The following is a 21754-nucleotide window of genomic DNA, read 5'->3' on the forward strand; positions in this document are numbered from 1 at the left end:
GATATTTACCATTTTTAGGCTTCAAAGTTAGATTAATAGTTAAAAATCCGTAGTCTTCCTTCCAAATTTTATCACATAACTCAATAAAGTGGTTAAAACTCATATCAGATCCCACATAATTGTTATAAATCTTTCTCGAATAGTGATCGTCTTGCTTAAAAACACACAACATATTCAGGTTATTTCTTATAACTTGTTTATCAACCTTTGAAAAGCATTGGGAAAGATAGATACAAGATATGTTTTTGTGACGGGACATTACGAAATATTCCTTAATAACGTCTTGATTTTCTAAAATACAATCATCAAAAACGATTAACGAATTGGGTTTACATTCGCTTAACGGAACTATGTCCTCGGAAGCATTATAAAAATATGATATTTTCTTACTTAAGTTCTTCTCAATATTTTCAAATCTTTCTTGTAATTTTTTATAAGCGTCCTGTTCTAAAGATTTACTAAAGACGTACAAATTGGAATAAGGAATCAACCTATTGTAGATGAAATTCAATAATAAAGTTGTTTTTCCACATCCACTTGAACCAACAATTAACAATCTGATTGGTTGATCTTTCTTATTTTCTTCAAACGTTTGAAGTTTTATCTGATCTTTTTGCTTTAAAAATTTCTCCATTTAAATAGAAGATTTTCATCTTGAAGCAACGCTTGCGAAAATGAAGCTGTTCAAGTTGACTTCAGAAAGCTCTAAATTAGTTTTAAACTTGGAACATCCTATACACTTAGAGGAAGAATCAAATTATTTTATCGGTTTAAGCGGTTTTTATTCTGACAATTTTGTAATAAATATTAGTGAAAGTTCTCCTTATTGCATAGGATTTAGTGAGAAGAAACATAACAAAATACTATGGTTTAAACAAAGGATATTATACTTTCGATCAAATAAAAAATTCCCTTAAAAATTATCTGAAAACATTCAAACAATCAGATAAATCTTTAAACTTTGACGAAAACAAGTTTGAAATGCAAAAAAATTATCTCTCTAATAAAATTCAAATAAAATCACCAGTAAGAATAATGTTTTCAGCAATTATTGTAGAATTGTTAGGGTTTGTTCAAGAAACTATTGAGCCAAATCAGGTATATTTAGGAAATAAAACGCCAAAATTTAGACCGTTTGATGTAATTGAAGTACATTGTAATCTCGTTGAACCTAGTTTTGAAAATCATACCGAACATCTTCACAAAGAATCGGAAATTTTGTACACTTTCTTTCCAAATGTTGCTTATGGATCAAAAATTAGTGAAAAACCGAATGAAATAGACTATATTCCAATTAGAAAAAATATTAAAAGAATTCAAAAAATCGTTCTGACTATTCAAGACTCTGAGGGAAATTTATTAAATAATGAGAGTAAAACAACAATTTATTTAAGATTGTCGAAAGAATGATGAATCAAGGGGAGCTATTGAATAGCTTACCTTCAAATTTTCAAGAAAACAACTTTTGAATGTATAAATTACAGGAGTCTATCCCATAGACCCCTTAACAATCTTCATCCTGACACTGTTTTTATCAATGAATCTGGCCTTCATTCTCAAAATAAAAATTACTAGTTAAATTTTTTTTCTATCTAAATGGAGTCAGTTGTGAATCTACTCAAATTCAATAATAAAGAAATTTTAACATTTGTTGACGAAAATAATGAATTTTGGTTTAAGGCGAAAGATGTTGCAGAGGTGTTAGAATATAAAGATACGAAGAAAGCAATTAAAGAACATGTCAAAGAAAAATATAAAAAAAGCTTCGAAAACATACATTCTGAAGGTAGGGGTGATTCGCCCCCGCCTTCAAACTTTCGAAAAAACACTGTTTTCATAAATGAAGCAGGCATATATTCTTTAATCTTGAAATCTAAAATGAAAATAGCAGAAATGTTTCAAGATTGGGTTTTAGAAGAAGTTTTACCAAGTATTCGTAAATTTGGTGTGTACAAACTTGAAAACGAAAATAAGCAGTTAAAAGATGAAATAAAACAGTTACAAATTTCAGGTCAAATGAAATCCTTGAAAATAGAGAATCAAGAATTGCGAATGGAATTAATGAAGAGAGATATGATATGTAAAAATTTTGATAAGAAAAAGCACCATGTTTTTGTATTAATTAAGAAGAATCACATGTGGGAATATCCTTATTATGTTATCAGAGCTCAGAAACGAGAAATACCGAAAAGATTGAAAGAACTTGAAATTGATTACCCAGAAATGGAAATTTTATTAAGACAAGGAGATCCAAATAGTATAAATCTCTACAACCAAATGAAAGAATCTTTGAATATTTTATACAACGGAAATCATTTTACTACAAATATGGCAGAATCTCGACTGATTTATAGAATATCTAAATTACACGATGAAAATGTTTCTAAATTTTACTAAAAACTCTCGATTTATTATATTTTGTTTGTAAATGTTTAGCATAACTAGGTAACCATCGTAGAATTTTTTTTTCATATTCACAAGGCATTTCGTTTTTATAACTTTCGCTGAAATTTTTTTTAGCACAATCTTTGCAAAAAGCATCTTTTCTATCTTTACTATACTGCCAGTTATTAAATTCAGAAATATTTTTAATTTCTTTACAAAAGTAACACTTTTTTTCTTCTAAAGTTAATTTGTCCATTTTATCATATAATTCCTTACAATAACAGTCTTTTCTATTCTCTTCTTGACACTTTGTACATTTCTTTTGAGACTCCATTTATATAGAACAAATTATTACACGATGAAAATGTTAAACTCTTGAATTATGATATTTTGTTTGTAAATGTTTTTGATAATTATTTAACCATTTTATAGTTCTTCCACATTCACATTGAGTATCTTCATAATATAATCTATGGTGATTCTTCTTTACACAATCTTTACAATAGGAGTCTTTCTTATCTCTACTATAGTGATCACTATTAAACTCTGAAATTTTTTTAGTTTCTTTACATTTAAGACATTCTTTATCTTCCAAAGTTAATTTTTCTATTTTATCATATAATTCTTTATGATATTCCCTTTCACAATCTTTGCAATTATAATGCATTCCATCTTTCCTATTTTTATCTTTATAAAATTCATTTAAATCTTTAAATTCTTTGCACTTTGTACATTTCTTTTGATGCGCCATTTATATATAGAAAATTTATATTACAGTTTTGACTTCTTCAATTCATATTCATAAAACTTTCCGGTTATTTCTTCATTATTTAAATCTTTTATACTATAAGTTACAGGATCTGTGTTATTAATTTGATAAATCACAAAGATTTCTCTTGACCAATTGTTCTTATATTTGTTCGAAAATGTTTGTTTTTTACTAACAATTCTTACATGATCATTGACTTTAAATTTAGTTTTCGTGTGAATTTCAGGTGGAACATACTTGAAAACGGTCTCTAATAACTCCTTTTCTGCATCCTTATCTACGTCTTTGGGCTTCATTTTGATTGTGCTGTGAACTGTATCGTTATAATTGTTTACGATTTTTTGAAGAATATCGATCCATTTAAAGTTTTTATTAATCTCAAAAATTACTTTCATTCTCTCATTTTGAGTTCTGTTATATCTCTCTACAATACTTGATTTCTCTTCATTTTCAGTATGATAAATCTTAATGTTGTATTTTCTCAAAACATCGTTAAATTCTTTATTTTTAAACTCTAAACCCTTATCTGTATGAAGTAGGTTAGGAGGTTTGTGATTGATCCTTATGGCATCTTTTACTATATCTTCGAAAGCTTTTGAAATATCCTTGCCGTTTTTTCTTTTGATAGCTCTTGACCAAGCATATTTTGAGAAAGTATCAATAACATTTAACATATACTTAAATCCATCATTTTGATCTGAATAGTTAGACATTATAACTAAATCTGCTGCCCATAAATCGTCAATTCCTAATGTTATAATTTTTCTCTTTTTAAAACTTTTTTCGTACTGGTGCATGAATTTCTCGAGCTTCAATCTCTATCTCATCTTTAGTCTTCAATTCTTGCTTAACAGGTTTTGGATTTGGATTCTTTATAAACTTACTCTTGTTTGTCTTACATTTTGAACATTTTGCAGCAATTCTATACAATCCATTTTGAGTTTGAACGATTTTTGAATCTATATTTTTCGTTTTCTTTTTACACTTGTGACAGTGAATTAAATCATCTTCCATTTACATATCAAAGTTTCCAAGTTTATTTAATTCATCTAAAATATCTGTTTTATAGCCATACGGTACTGTATCGATCTTATTTTCTAGGACAATTCTCTTATCATCTTTAGCGTTCAGTGCCAGCTTGTTTATGGTAACAGTGTACAACTCATGTTTATAACTTTTGATGACTGTCATCTCCCTAAATTCTTCTTTATCTTCGAACAAACATCTCTTCAAGTTTTCGATATTTATTGTTTTATTTACAACGCTTCTCTTAATTCCTTTACACCTAACTGGGTTTTTATCTAGATATTTGTACGAGTACATCTTAGACCTTAAACCACAAAATTCTTCTAAAACTTCGCTATTTAACTCATCTTTGAATTTCCCTATTACCTTCTTATTTTTAGTAGTGAAACATTCATGATCTTTTGGATAATCACTTGTATCTATATTTTCTTTAATAATTTTAAAAGGATCACGTTTCAATTCTAGAAAATAACTGTCTGTATCCATGTAACACAGATTCAAATCTGGATCAAACCTCTTTAATTTATCGTAATAAAACTCGTACATTAGCAATTTTGATAGGTCAAGAACTGAAAATCCTATGTAGATCGGTTTGTTAAATTTAACCTTTTGTTTATACATGTGACTCGCTATACAGTTGTCGTCAAAGATAGTGAAGCTTTTGAAGTTCGTTTTCTTGGCCTGTTTCATTGAAAATTCTTCATTTCCTAGTCTAATATCGCATCTATTTCGCACATTTTCCATACTTTTTCCAAAAACTGAGTTGTTCATCAGCTTATAAAAATCCTTCTCAAAGTCACTTGTAGCTTTGGTCCTCATATTAGTATTAAAATCAATGTACTCTTTCATAAAAGGCTTCTGATCGAATGCAATAACTCTATTCACATGTTTCAAAATCATACCTTGTTCCAAATAGAACTTCAAATTTCTCGAATGAACAACGTATTCAGTTTTATCCAGTAGAGTTGTGCAAAGTTTGTTTTTAAAATGTTCTGGAGCAAGAGGTAAATCCTTGTGATGTTCGTGTAAATTCGTTGGATATCCAAGATCAACTTCGAGAATATAGCCATAATCTTCGTCGCCAGTGAGTTCCAAAATTGTTTCTTTCCATTCTTCAGTTGTGTAAGTTTTTGGATCCATCCACTTGATATCACTAAACGGCAGTTTTTGCATTAGGCCATACCCATAAAGGTTATTAGCATCAACGTATAACAAATAGTTTTCGGGCTTTGTCTTATCGAAATCTTTCAAATATTTGTTATTTGCTTTCACATATCGTTTAATACACTGAGAAATGCCTCCGCGAATACCTTTTTCGATCATCAAATACATATTATAATCACTAATTAATTGTAATTCTATCTTCGTTAATTTTAACATAGCATCCCATGCAAGACTGGGAGCTGTTAGATAGTGTGCCGGATCGAGTTTATAGCAATTCAAACAAATATTCCTAAAATTTTCAAAGATATCAGCGAGCAATAGAACATCTTGAATGTTATAGAGATCAGAGTAATTTCCTAGATTTTTCTCTTTTAATTTGTTCCAAACATTTAAGTAGTGTTGAAAATCTTTCTCAGATATGCTCTCATCTGTCAAAAGTGAATAGAAATCTTGAATTCTCAATTCTTCTGTGTAATCAAGTTTTTCAATACTATCGATAAATTCATAGGGAAATATTCCTTTTCCAGATAGAATTTTAAAAATCTCGTCGTCGTCATTTGGCTGTCTTTCTATTATCTCATTCAGTCCATCTTGTATAAAATGATTTGTATGTTTGAAGTCTTCTTTCTTTAGATTTTTAGCTAACTTTTCTATAGACGAGGCCATGAATCTGAACGTGTCTACAAACGAAAACTTGATGAATTTTCTTGGCTTATCACCTTCGAATTCATAGCCATATCCAGAATTTACAGAATAATTTATATATTTTTCATCGGTGTTTGCAATCAAATCAACATTTCCATATTGTTTAGCCAATTCTTTTATGTACAAATGAGTATCGTAATTTGACATATTGTGGCAGAAAACGGGAATATTCTGAGGAAATTTCAAATTTAGATTGCAACATGCATGAGCTGCGCCTCGAAACTTGCCGGTTAAATGACAATGATCTCTCACTTTATTATAACTCTTATCTTTCCAACTATCAGGAGTAAAAACCATACTGAATTGACCCAACATCATAAGCAGACCATTCACAGATATGACAAACGTTTGAATTTTGATACGAAATTTCTTCTTCTTCTGTCAATTTCATAGGTTTCATGTTCTTAGAATTATATTTTTTCGCTATGTATTTCGATAATTTATTGAGTTCTTCAAACAATTTTGTCGGGACGTTTTTCAAATCTTCTTCATTTTTGGCACGATAACATATCGGTTTGTACATGCGATTGGTCACATTCGACACTAAATATAGAGTAAAACCATAAGGAATGTGCCTCTGAATCTTGGTTGTAGTCGATCTTTGTGGATTGTTCTTGCATGTCGGAATTTTTTCTAATATGCTCTCAAAGTCCATATAAATTACGTACGGATGGTTAAATTTCTTTTGATAATTAGTAAATTTAGTTGTTTGACCTGGAAATGGCATAATTGGCTTACAAACTTCATGATTTTTACAAATTTCTAAGTGATCTGTTAAATCTCCAGATTTGTAAAAATGGCTTAAACATCTTCTACACAAAAATTTTCTTTCTTTATGTTTAGACAACTGCGAAGAAACAAGCTTATTTAAATCGGTTATCAAAACATAATGAGATTTATCATCTTGTTTAACATACAATAAATCAATGTTTGTTTCAGCGTCATATTTTTCAGAAATTTGTAACGGAACAATGTTAATATTTTCATCAAAACTGTAGACATTGATAGACATTGTTGGATACTTATACTTGGAATTGTAGCTTCGTTTTTCAAATATTTGTATATCTTTCAGAGACATTGGATACTCAAAACCTGAAAATATTTCGTCATTCACAAATTTTTCGTATTGCTTTACACGTTCACAGTCTCTTTCTGGTTTTTCAATAGCACATCTTATTGAGTAAATAAAGCAAAAATCATCTCTATTTTTTATATTTATACAAGCTTTTTTATCTTTGATATTCTTTGGTAAATCGATGTATGATCCTGCATTCATCATTTCGTGTTTGTTAAGGCTCAAAACTAGTTGTTTACAACTTTTAAATGTCCATCCGGAACCTTTATTTGGATTATTCGTTTGTTCTCGATGTGTTAATTTATTAAATTGCTTAGTAATAAAGTCATTTACGTCAAAGATTTCGTCTGCTTTGATAGTAAAATACATTAGACATGTTTGCGGTTCACCATTCACTAAAGTTCGTTCGTATTCACATTCCAAAGAGAGATAGCCCTTCATATTTTTAACATTTTCTTGAAATTTCTCGATTAAACTTTTAATTTCTGACCGCATAATTGAAAGATATTTGTAAATTGACATGGAATTGTCGTTCAAGTTTGTTAAAATGTATTGCTTGAAAAGACCGTGTATTGAGGATAAAACTTCTACATCAATGATATTTTCGGATTTTACTTTAAGAGTTTTATCAATTTCTTCGATCATTTCAGACTTGGTTTTATCGTTAGTACCGATAGCCAACTTTTCAGCTATTGAATGAAGTTTTTCATCATTAAATAGGTCGAGATTTTTCTTTTCAACTTTGAAATTTCTCTTTAATTCACGTAATTTCTCAATATTAAACATGTTTTCGTGATCGGCAATTTTATTTTCTCTAGCCCACTGTCTTAAATAATTTAGTTCATTATTGTAAATTTGCTTGTTTTTTTCATGACTTTTAGAATTATAATGGCGATCATAGTTTTTTCTTAAAAATTTCTATTTTGCAGAACGGACATGATATTTTATCGCGCTCCATTTAGATAGAAAAATTTATTTAACTAAATGGTGCTTGTAAACCAACGATTGCGCCTCTCACGGCGTGATATCACTACGGATATGACGCAGGCGAAGCGATTATCGTGATGGTCGGTCTGTAGTAGCACACCTCGACTGTCATTGATACACACAGCGCAATCTTTCGGAACTAAAATGTCGGTAATGCAGATTTGCTTTTAAGAATAAAAATTGTGTTCCCGTTTACTATTATAACATTTTCTTTTTCAAAATGTTAGATAATTTTACCTATTTTAAATATGCGTACATTTTGTTACTTGTAATTTTCAAATTATATTTTAAATTAATTTCTTAAATTTTTACTTCTCGATGGGCTGTTGTATTGTGTTGCTGAGTATATATGTCCGCGAATTCGGTTTGGTCGGTTAGGAAGTTTACTTCTGAACTGTTTCAATGCGAGTGGCCATAGCGGAGAAACACCAAGTTCAGAAGTATTCAGATCGTATTCCGGAACCATTTCTCTATCCGTATCTCGCTCTTCTCTCTCTCTCTAGCCTGAATATAGATCCTAGCCTATAAACGGCAGAAGTGATCGTGTCATAGGCATAAAAAGAGAGGGAGAGAGAAAGAGACAGAGGGAGGAGAAAAGGTCGACCGAGAAATGGTTTTGCACTTTTTGACTTTGAATTTTTTCTATTTAAATGGAGTTCTTGAAAGAGTTAAATGATATTGGAGAATGTAAGTTTAAAGAGTATAAGAAGTTAAATGAATTGGAAGAAAGGAAGAAACATAGAATCTTGAATTTGGAGAAAATGAAAGATAAATTCGGGTTTACAATAATTGCCGAGTTGGAAGATTGTAAAGTACACTTGCCGAACAGATTTTTGACTGTTTTGGATGAAAAAAAGATTAAAGAATTAAACAAAAATGAAAAATTACACTTGATTGTTACTGGAAAGAAGACTATAAAAGATAAAGAAATTATAACAATTAACTTTGTAGAATAAAGTCTTAACTCTAAAACTTGCAGTCCCTCCCCACGTCATAGTACTGTTTTGATAACCATAGTTGGTGTCTTTCTTCATAGGAATCACATGGAATATTATCTACAGTAATACCTTTTGTTTCACACAAAATGTGGCTATATTCTATAAGAAAAATTCTATAATGCTCTTTAATGAATTGTGTTGATAAATCTTGATACTCACAAAAATTCCTAAGAAATTCATCAATTAAGTCTTGATTATCTTGAAAGAACGTATAATATGGAAAAATGTCATAAAAAAACGATGAAAACTCTCTGTTTGTTTATTTTTTACTTTCTTTTCAATATCTTTCGTAATTATATTAAATATGTAATCCCTTACTTTTTTAGTTTTTTTGCCGATAGTAAAACACTCCATTAGACGTTTTTTCTGCAAAAGACTTTACAAGTTCTTTGAATTCTGTATCATTTAAGGAAAGTATCAACTGTTCTTTAAAATGTTTTGGTAATTCGTTGAATTCATCTTTGTTGCACTGTTTTAATGCTAGAAATTGTAGAGACTTTGGTGAGTTCATGTTGTTTATTTAGTAGAAAAGTTTTTTATTAAAGTACAGTATGTTTTTAGTAAAAATGTTTTTAAATTGATTAAATTTTATTAAGATAAATCCTTTATTCGTAGCAGATTTGACAACATTTTACAAAGCACAGCTTAAGAAAGTAGAAGCTCAGATTTGGTTAATTTTTCATTCCACAGAGTAGATAGTAATGTACCGATCGCTTTTGGAGACGAACGACTGTAGATTCGGTTAATTTTTCATTGAGATTTGCTGTGTTATTTCTCAGCTTCCTTTATGGTACATTGAACAGTATTTTACATTGCTTTTCGGTTGGCTCCGAAAGTGCGCCAGGAACCCCATATTACTATCTACTTATATATATATATACGAATTTATGTAGTTATTTAATTTATTTTTTATTTATTGTGGTAATGTAATGTGTGTGCTTTGTTTTTAATATTGATATGGTTTATTCATTATTCTAATTGTGTATATTTTAACTCTGAAAAGAGGAGTTGCCCAGGCCCATCTGCCTTCAATTAATTAGTGATGGCAACCTCAACTGAGCTATTACCTCAGAGGTGCTTATCCATTGTACTTTTATCTACTGCTGTGATATATTTTTGTGTTAACAAATGATTGTAATGTACTTTGGAAATAAAGATTCTTGATTCTTGTTTTATTTAAATTGGGCATTCAAGCTAGAAAGTCAATAATAGATCCTGTGATCAAACTAAAAAACATCATACAAATACATCACATTTAATATGTCTAAAAATAAAATAAAATAGCCATTTCATAAAGCTTATACACCTGTTAATTTAGTGTTATTAGCCTCAAACGACTTTTGCTTCCATTCAGGCCCCAGAGTTTGTAAAGTTTTATTTCAATATATCTTCCTCATTTGACTTCTAAGATATGTGTTTTTATACTGATCCTTACACCTGTACACCAATGAAACAAAATAAAAACTGCATCTATAGGCCTACCCGCTATAGTTAAGCAGTCTTATTAAAATAACAGACATACCAAATATTCTGTTTTCCTCATAAATTTAGCTTACTTAAGTAATTTTTGTAAGTCTTAAATCTAATAAAATATAACTAGTATAAATCACACAAGTTGCCAATGTAACTTGTGGTGTTGCCAGTTTGGTATGGTTAAATTAACTATATCATTGATTTCAAAGGCCTCGTACAAATACAAATTTACATTGTTACTTATTTTGTTGTACATGTCGAGCATATTAAATTAACTATTTTCAAATTACTCCAAGAATCTTCATTCAAGCTATTTTAAATAAATATACAATTTAACACTTTGAGTGCGGATCCAATAATTTTACGGAATGCCAAAACTTCATGAAGAATTACATAACATGTAAGTTTACAGAATAAATGTTTTTAATAATAATCACTAATTTTACGTTGTAATCGTTTATTGTGTAATTTGACATCTATTGAGTTGTTAGCAATTCTTAACTACAACATGTGCGCTGTATTACATCAGCTTGTTTACAAAGCAAGAGGTGATGCCTTGTATTGTTAGTTGATTTTTGTCCCTCATGGATTCATAAACAAATTTCCAACGTATATATATATAAAATTGTACTTATACCTTACTGTTTTGTGTGTATACATTCAAAAACATTGTAAAGACAAAATAGTGTGTTTTATTTGTATAGAACTTTGTTGATTTCAAATGTTTTCCAAATACTATGTAAAATTATCAAGTATACATAATGCAATAAAAAAATATGTGTCACAATAAAGAAAAGACACAGAGATTTCAGCAATGTATCTTTTTATACCTTAACTGGTTTGTGAACAATAATTGAAAAAAGTAACACCCAAAATGGCTATGCATGACCACGTATTTTAGAGCCATCACTCAAACTATCAAGTTAATCTTTGTTTGAAACCTCATTATTAGCTATGGATAATTTAAAAAGATACAAGAGTTTCTATAAATGTAAAAAATGAAATTTTGTAGTTAAATTAAAAATATGGTTGTGATGTCATAACAGAATGTTTACATAGAACAGTTGATTACATTATTTTAACAGGCTCTTTCAATTAACAAAATTTGTTTGCTGTACTGCAACTTTAGACACCAAGATGGATCTCCTCAAAGTAATCTCCTCCAGTGTCAATGAACTTTCAAAGTTGGATTTACACTCATTGAAAGCACCCAACTTTTCAATTTTTGAAATGGAGACCAAAATATTTACAAATCTCATCATCACATCGATTTTTGTGTTTAAACACATTGAAGACCATCCAGAAGTCGCACATAGTGAGATCAGGTGAATAAGGCCTCCATCGTTCTGATGTATTTTCGGCATTTTGAGACCTTGTGAGAAGAAGCATCGCTGTGGTGCCAAATTAAACCCTTAATGTACAATGTTAATGTTCTAAAGAACTTCTGTAAGAACTGTTCAATGTACCAACTTGCTGTGTCCTCTGTTCCTCCATCTTAATAGCCTTCACGTACTCCAGAAGAAAATAGCGTACATAACTATCTTCACAGATCATATCTTTTGACAATTGTGTGGATGGTTCATCTTCAAACAGCCATAAGTGATTCTCTACTCGAACTCGTAAAATGGTATGTGTGCCTCATCACCAGTAACGGTACTATTAATGGTAACAGTAATAAGATTTAGCAGTTGTCTGCTGGGTGATTCTCACACGCTCAGTGTTTTTTCTTTGTTCATCTGTCAAATCTTGAGATACACCCATTTACAAAAAGTTTTCTGACAATTAATAGGTCATGCAATGTTACTCAAATTGCTGTGGATCTACTCCCTAGGGAAGCTTCAATCATTAAATAAGTGGAGTGTCTGTCCCTCTTGGATTATAAAATCACGCATCTGATCAATGTTTTATTGGCAGCAGAATGAGGCCTTCCTGAATATTCGTCATCTTTCAAAACTCAAAATTTTGAATACCATCTAAAAGCAGAAGCACGAGATTCTGCTTTAGAACCAAAGGCAATTTTGAGATATTAAATCATAGCTCAAAAATTCTATCTCAACAATTTTGTGACTTCATAAAGTTGATGTTTCCAAACAGACAACACACATACACTGATAAGCTCAAATACTGTCAGGTACTGACTGGCTCTCTTACAATAAGATAACTATATATATGATTATTATAGTACGCACTGTCTGCTAGTATCTTAAAACTTACAAACTGACTCCCATATAGATTTTGTATCTGGTATACTGAGTGAAAGAATACTAATAATAAGAATATTTAAGTTGATTATAAGTTCTATTATATCCAGTTAAATCATAAAAATTAAATATATGAATCTACAAATTATATTACAAATGTATCGCACAAAGGATAATCTTTTCATTTTGTATTTTTTGCATTGGTTTTTTAGAACATCTTATAACTTTATAAAACATTTATGATATTGTGAAATGTGTACAAAAAATTCTAAAAAAGGAAGAATACATTTATAATTGTGAAAATTAATTTTATATTAGTTTAGAGTAGTATATAGTTTTTTTATAGCAATGTGTGTAAAAAATTATTCAGTGAATTGGTACAAAGATGGCATATTTACTGTAATCAGTATTATTACTAAGAAAAGATGGACAAATATTGATGAATAACCTACTTATCATAAACAAAGTTAGTAATGGTATAACAAATTTATAAAAATACATACATGAAATACTGGCAGCAAACAGCACAAGTATGTTTTAAAATTTAAAAAAAAGTATTGATTACATAATGACTTTATTAAAAATATTGATAGTCATTCTGTCAAGTCATCCTGTTCTGAAACAAAAGAATCAGATTGGTTCAAATTATTATCTGTTGGTGTTTGAAATAACATATTCCAAGGCAGGATTTAAACATATACATTACCCACATAGCTACCACAGACATCAGAGGGTAAAAAACAGTGGTCCTTTGAATCAGATATCTAGCATATTTTGGTTAGAGCATTCCTTAGAAAAACAAGAGGTCCTGACTATGATAGCTTACTTGATGATGAAGAGTTGACGATGCGAGCCTGGAGGGCTGGAAATAAACCTCTCCATGACAGTTAAGTTGCTGGTGATGTGGAAGGTGGGAGTGTTGATGAACAAGAGAGGTTGTGCCACTTCTAGCTTTTCTTCCTTCAAGGGGAACATCCAGCCATCCAGAATCACACCTTGCCTGTACAATTTGTTGACTTGGATCATTATAATGCATATAAGAGTAATTTTAAAAATAACTAGTTCACAGTATTGAAGATCCAAGAAAGAATCAGATGTACAATGTGTTATAGGTTTAGATGGCCTTGGAACATTAGCGAAGGCCTATTACTTGTGGGGCTGAGAAATTTCATTTCTATCTGTCTATTCTCTTGAAATTTTGTATGAAGCTTCATTTCTACACGAGGAATTCTGAGTTCGACTATGGTTCCTGTCACTTCAAGGGATTAGACTGAGCATTAGCGAATATTTTTACATTGACCTTATAGTTAACCATGATGGTAATGAGAAAAAAATAGCAGAATAAATTAATTTTTAAACAAAACTCAGTATGCTCATAAGATATTTTTACATATTAAAATATGTTCCCTAAATTATTCCAACACATCCAAAATCGTTTTACAGTGACTTGGTGTGTAGACTTTTTTTATTTAGGCACTGATTTGAAACCCAATTTACTGAGAAATACGTGTATCTGTCGCAAGATATCTCAGGAAGTATTTTATCTGTAGACTTGAAAGTTTGCATTAAACTTCATTCCTACATAGACAAAAATGACTTTTAGGATGTTCTATGTCTGACAATAGACTCAGTGTCATTGAAGCCTATCACTCAGTAGGTGACACTTTTCTTTTGTTTGCTGAGGATCTGTAAGTAATAAAAATTGAAGCTGGTGTGGCCTACTCCTACCCTGTCCATAAATGGGTAGAAATCTTTGTTAAAACTATTACATACTAAGTAGTTTGTAATTACGAGGGGTATTAGAAAAATAAGGTTCCCTATGCTGCCGAGACAGAATGCGTTATTTTGGGAGAAATCTAGCAACACTGTCTTACTCATCAGCTGTCCCTCTCTCTATCCATACCACTCCCGCCTCTCTACGTCCAACAGTGACGGCATAGCTGCCTTCGAAGATGGAGCTCCCTATCGTTGTTACCGCCAGATGCGAAATTCGTGCTGTGATACGTTTTTTAAATGCAAAACAGATTTCATCTATTGAAATTCATCGTCAGTTAATCGAAGTTTATGGGGAAAACTGCATATCTGTTCAACACATTCGGAAATGGTGTAGAGAATTCAATGAAGGGCGCATGGAAATTCACGAAGAAAACTGAATTGGTCGGACTTCAGTTTCAGATGGAGTTGTTGAAAAAGTTGAGAGATTATTGTTTGAAGATCGGAGAATCACCATTCACGAACTTGCTTTGCTTATTCCTGAGATTTCCAGCACCACAATTCATAAGATTTTAACCGAAAAAATTAGGCTATCACAAAGTGTGTGAGCGGTGATTCATGACAACACTCGACCTCATGTCTCACGTCAAACTCAAGAACTGCTGACAAATTTTTGGCTAGACTATTGTGCCCCATCCCCCCTACAGCCCAGACCTAGCCCCAAGTGATTATCACTTATTCCCAAAATTAAAGGAACACTTGGGTGGCCAAACGCTTCAGTACCGATGATGAAGTTAAGGAAGAGGTTACTCGATTCCTCAAAGGATTGGCGGCAGAATTCTACAACATGGGGATAGAAAAGTTGGAGCATCGTCTACAAAAGTGTTTGGACAGAAACGGTGATTATGTGAAAAAATAGCTTAACTTTTAAGTTTTAAATTGATGTATAACACTAAGTAGAAATATAGAGCTGACTACTTAAAAAATCATGGGAACCTTATTTTTCTAATACCCCTCGTATTATTAAACCTCATCATTTAAATTGTTCCATGAACAGTTACATTGACAGTTTTAATTTTTCTCTAAGCAGTGTATGGAATACAAATAATTGTCACAACATACAATGAAATAAATGACAAAATACGTGTTGTGAGTTTATATTGGTCAGTATACTTCATCATTTGTCCCATAATTTACTATAGCTAAATATATTGGCCAAGGCCTTTACTTTATAACAAGAATGTGTTGGTCAGAGGATGATCAATAATATGATGCATCTGAGTATCTATCTTGTGACAAGAAAACAGTCTTATATTTTAAACAACTGCAATCATTTTCATCAAGAATAATTTTTGTAAATAGACCAAATTGAGTACGGACTGTCTGCTTCCCCACATTTATGATTAAACTTAACAGAATGTGATGATTTTAATAATCATTCTTTAAATATTGCAGGGTCTTCTTCATCTCAAACGATTTAACAAGGATAGAAAAAAAAGGAACTGATTACTCACAAAGAGTTGATGGGATTGAGTGGCATCTGTTCCATGCAGGTCTAAGTCAAAAACAATTGTTATTAACTCAAAGCTAAAATTAAAATGGTCGATAGGACGGTTCATGGCCAATAAAGTAATGAATAGAATTTTTCCTTTATAAACTGCCACTGATTTTTTGGCTTATTATGACTCTTCAATAGAGGATATTTCTGCATTATTAAAAAATTGTATGCAATAATCAATTATAAATATGAGTATGTTAATGAAATACTAATTATAGTTCTACTATAATTTTAGTATGGTAGGTAGAATTGCTGTTAATTTCATTAAAATCAAACACCTTATTTTTTTCAACATGGACTGTTGTAAAATGTTCAAATGAACAGTTACGTAGGATGAAGATTTAACATCCAACATCCAAAACGTAACTGAAAAAGCTGCAAGAAAAGGCTTTTCAAGACCTGAGTACACCTTGAAGGAATTTATAGAAAATCCAAGTGGTGAGTGGATTGAAAATTTCTTATAAACGGGAACACTACAGTAACAGAACTTGTTTTCTATACATAAAAAATTTCACACAATTCTTGACAAATGTAAATAGAGATTTGATTTATTGGTTGGTTGCAAACAGAATCCTTAAGTCCTTGAAGATAATGCTTTACAAGACTATACTCGATTTAAAGAAGGCAGTTGACACTAATAATTATAAAAACATTTCTGAAAAAAAAAAAAACAACAAAAACTGTATTAATGGCGTTCAAGGAAAAGAACTTTCCTTACTGAAATCATATCTTTACAAATAAGATACAGTATATAATGGTATCAATCATAAATCTGCAATCAAGAGCTGGAGCCACTCTGTATTATCATAGTTAATGATCTCTCCAAAAATTTCCCCAAAGGTCAGTACTCTATGCAACTGTCTTTACATGGCCAAAAATTAGACAGTCAAATCTGCTACGTTGGATGTAGATATTACATTAAAGTAACCATGACCTGTTCCCTTGTCAATGAGCTTAATTTAAATTTTGATATGAGAGCCAATTAACTTTTTTACTCTTAAGAAAACTGATATTCATCTTAAAAATGTTAACGAATATTGGAAGATTTACTCTATGATAAGATGACGGGTGGTATATTAATATCAATATCCCTAAAACTTATATTGAGTAACATATATCTTTATACTTAAATGTTGTGGGAGAGAAATTTCATGGTTTCTTGTCTTATGATGCATTTCCTTGATGCACTTGTTTTAAGGGTGTTGAGGATATTTTTTCATTATCACTCCCACCCACTGACTATCACAAGAGCAAAAAGAGTTATAGATGGATTAAACAGAATCAACCAAACACACATATGAAATACAGAGATAGTTTAGTCTGCTTTCTAAATTTTTCTTAACTAGTCGTTTGTCAATATACACATTAAGGATTATGATAGATGTGACCAGTTCCATTCCTAAGAAATAAAAGATTACTCTTCTTAAAGCTACCCAGTTTTTGGATTCAAGAAAGAATCGAGAAGCCATCATTCCATTCATGTTAATTGAAATGGCTACTTATCTAAATGTATAAAATTTAAAGCTAGTATTAGTTTGTAAACAAGTTTATACCTGAATATATTTTAATTTAATAATTAACGAATAATTATTTATTCACATTAAAGTAAATATTACATGCTATTACAAACATACCGTCAAGTGATTAATTGCATTATGTAGCTTTAGAAAAACATTCACAAATAAATTCTTAAAATTTTCTATGTATATTACCTTTTTGGGCTTATTAATTATAAATTACAAAAGAAGAAAAATGTTAACTGCCAAAAGCTTCGAAGGTTTTTCGTTAATACCTCAATAAATAGTAAACTTTATAATTTATATGTCAATTATATGATTATGGCCAAAGTATTAACCAGTTTGATATGAATATTCTTTGTTGATTGGCCAATTAATTGACATACATAATTAAATTCTGTCAGAACCAAGATTATACATGAACATGTTGGGCCAACTGTTAGAAATTTGAATATGAATGTAATTTATCCCCTTTTAATTATAAAAAAATATCACCAAAGATTGACCAACTGAAATAATTTTGGATGTTGATGCTCTTTTAATGATATGTAGAATCAAGAATCAAGAATCAAGAGATTTATTTGCCATTAAATACAAAAAACAGTACAATAGGCATCGTCAATCAAGCCCCAATAATGAAATAAAAACTCTTAACTAGTCCGAATGATAATATCACACATGTCACTACAATTCAAGTACTCTTCAACAGTATAGAAGGCTTTGATCTTAAGCCACTTGCTAACCATAATACTAAATTTCTTAGGTGGTAGAGATTTTACAGAATTTGGCAACTTGTTGAATAATAATAGTTGATGATATTTATAGCTCTTATAATACTTATTGAGTCTAATGCTAGGTTTAAACAAATTTTCTTTTTGCCTTGTGTTGTAACTATGAACTAAGGAATTTTCTTTAAAATCATCTATATTATTTTTTACATAGAATAGGTTACAGTAAATATATGCACTAGCTAGAGTCATAATGTTAAGATTTGGGAAAACCTTTCTGCATGACTCCATTGAAAACAATCCAGTAATTGCTCTTATCGCTTTTTTTGCCATACAAAGGCTTTTTTGGCAGAGGCTGAATTTCCCCAGAGTCTAATTCCATAAATTAGATGAGTATGGAACAATCCAAAATAGCACATAATTAGTACTTCTGAACTTACACAAGTTTTTAATTTTCTCAAGAGATAGGTCACTCTTGCCAATTTTTTACATAAATTACTGACATGTTCCTCCCAACAGAGCTTACTGTCTAGATATATGCCGAGCAGCTTTACCGGCTTAAACATACTATCATCTAAGTTAATGTGATGTTTCAAAGAGAATATGATGTGTTCTGTTTTATTTTCATTTATAAACAATTTGTTAGAGAAATACCATGTTTTTGCCTGTATGAGAGCTTCATTCAGTTTTGCTTGTACATTTGGAATATTTACATCATTTTGGATCAACGTGGTGTCATCAGCATACAGTATAGAGAAAGCTGACACATTATAACTAAAGTCATTCACAAACACCAAAAAAAGAAAAGGACCAAGGACAGAGCCCTGCGGAACACCTGCATAAACATCAAGATATTCTGAGCACTCATTTTTAACAGCAACCATTTGTTTCCTATTCTTAAGATAACTTTCTATTACTGACAGTTCTTCATTTACAACACCATAATGTTTAAGTTTTTGACATAACATAACATGAGAAACATTGTCAAAAGCCTTACTTAGGTCTAATAGGCTAGTACCAACCACCAGCTTGTCCTCAAAGCTGTTTAAAATATAGTCTACAATTTTCTCAACTGCATCCACGGTTGTATGTTTAGGCCTAAAGCCAAATTGAAAAGGATACAACAAATTGTTGGTAACAAAGTATTCATACAGCTGTGCCACCAGGCAAGACTCGATTACCTTACTTAAAATTGGGACAATTGTGATCGGCCGATAATTTTCAGGACAGTTCATATCTCCTTTCTTAAATATAGGTGTAACTTTAGACATCTTTAGGCAGTCTGGAAAATATCCTACAGTAACAACTAAATTTACCAGATAAGTAAGTGGTAACAATATAACATTAATTATATTTTTAAGCAAAAAATTGGACAAACCATACACATCCTCACTATGTGAACCACTCATTTTATTGACAACACACTTTACCATTCCTTCATCCACCAACTTCCATTTAAATACATTATCAGCATTAGGCCTAGTAGAATTTGATAGCAAGTCAGAGTACACTGAGTCATTTACATCAATGACCTCATCCTGTTTATCATTACTGTCAATAGACAAATTAACAAAGTAAGAGTTTCAATTGGCCAGGTGAGATTGGTATACTGCGTTTTGTTGAGCAATTAAGATTACATTCTCTTTTAGCAACAAACCATGCAGCTTTGCATTGGTTATTGGAATTACTGATATATCTATTGTTGGCAGCTACTTTAGCCTTCATGATTTCCTGCTTATAGAGTTTTTTAAAACTATTGTAAAGTATGTGATCATCTTGGTTCCGAGTAATCCTCCATTTATCATATAGAGCAAGAAGTTGCATTCGCCTATCTAGTAATTCTGGCGTAAACCAGTTTATCACATCGCATTTCTTAGATCTAGGTATCACAGATATCTTTGGGCAACTAATATTAAAATGCATGGTTAAAATATTTAAAAAAACTATTTACAGCAATATTTACATCTTTGTGATACACACAATTCCAGTCAGAATTACTTAAACATTCAACTAGATTACCTAACCTATCTTGTGACATGAGACGTTTTTGGCCAACTTTCATGTCATTGGGCTTAGGTCTAATAGTACTGCCATCCCGACTAGATCTATGTATATAATTTATCTTCTGTCAACCACAATATTATCACCAGAAATCTTGATCATTTATTATGTTTTTGGTATGAATGCTCTTAGTTGGTACGACAATCAATGAATACAATACTTATCTTTCATAGATCAAATTTGGACTATATAAAATTAGTTAACCAGCTGTCACAATAGTAGATATGACTGATGTGAGTTGATTCATTCAATCTGTACTCTCCGCCAGTCACACAAATATGGCCAAATTTTGAGTATAGATGATCTTTATTTATAGACAATAGACAAAATTCTTTATTCATAATCTTCAAGATTAGAATGGTGTCATAAAGTTTACATGTAATAAAGTTTACGATGGTTGTGTAAGTGTAAATAAGTTATCAGTTCTCCTGTTAAGAAATTCTTCAATTGAGTAGAAGGGACGTTCTTGGAGCCATCTGGTTAGTTCCCTTCTGAATTGCTGTTTGTCTGCAGTATGATTTTTAACTTCAGGCGGTAGTATGTTCAGGAATTTGGCGCCCGTATAAGTAGGTTGCTTCTCAAATAGAGTCAATCTATGAGAGGGAAGTGAGTAATTGTTTGCTGCTCTTGTGTTGTGTGAATGTACATCTCCTCTTCTTGGTATGTTTTGTTGACTGGTATGGACAGTTACTTCTAATATGAATAGGGCAACTGTTGTTAGAATATTTAAGTTTTTAAAAGCTTCCCTGCATGAATCTATTGGTCCTAATCCTGACATTATGCGGATTGTTTTCTTTTGCAGCACCATGATCCTGTTAGTGTTAGTTTTCGAGGAGCTGCCCCAGATGGCTATACCATATCTCAGGTGGCTTTCAAAGAGAGCGTAGTATGCACATTTAATTATTTCTGGACTACCAACTTGTTTTAATCTCCTTAGCACATACAATGATGTACTGAGTTTTCCACATAGCTGGTCTATTTGGTCATTCCAGGAGAGAGTTTTCGTCTATGACTAGTCCAAGGTACTTTACATTTTGCATTCTTTCAGCCTCTGGTAGTTCCAAAAACTTCTCCTTTGCTTCGTCCAAGTATTAGTTGCTGAGTTTTAGTGCTGTTCAGTACTAGATCATTGGCTTGACAATATTCTATTGCCATATTAATAGCTATATATGAGTCTATTTCCAATCTGGTGGGCTTTTTGTTTTGTAACAGGAGTACTGTATCGTCAGCATACAATAGCATAGAGCAGTATTCTCTGAGGTAGTCAGGGAAGTCACTAACAAAAATTATATACAGTATGGGGCCCAAAACTGAGCCTTGTGGAACTCCTCTACTGACTGGCAGTGGTGTCGAGGTAGTTTTTGTTGTCACTCCTTGTGTTGTGCTTCTTATTT

The 21754-nt window shown here is 31.1% G+C and overlaps 1 protein-coding gene across 1 annotated transcript in view; it reads right to left on the reverse strand.

Annotated features, from left to right (window-relative positions):
• Positions 1-21754, reverse strand: part of LOC124372807 (platelet-activating factor acetylhydrolase-like) — a 44652-nt gene that overhangs the window by 19407 nt on the left and 3491 nt on the right. Inside the window, exon 2 of the mRNA XM_046831215.1 lies at positions 13610-13783. Coding sequence (XP_046687171.1) covers positions 13610-13783 — 174 coding nt within the window. The remainder of the gene's footprint in view (positions 1-13609; positions 13784-21754) is intronic.

This window comes from Homalodisca vitripennis, unplaced genomic scaffold (assembly GCF_021130785.1).
Source record: "Homalodisca vitripennis isolate AUS2020 unplaced genomic scaffold, UT_GWSS_2.1 ScUCBcl_4079;HRSCAF=10011, whole genome shotgun sequence".
NCBI lineage: Eukaryota > Metazoa > Arthropoda > Insecta > Hemiptera > Cicadellidae > Homalodisca > Homalodisca vitripennis.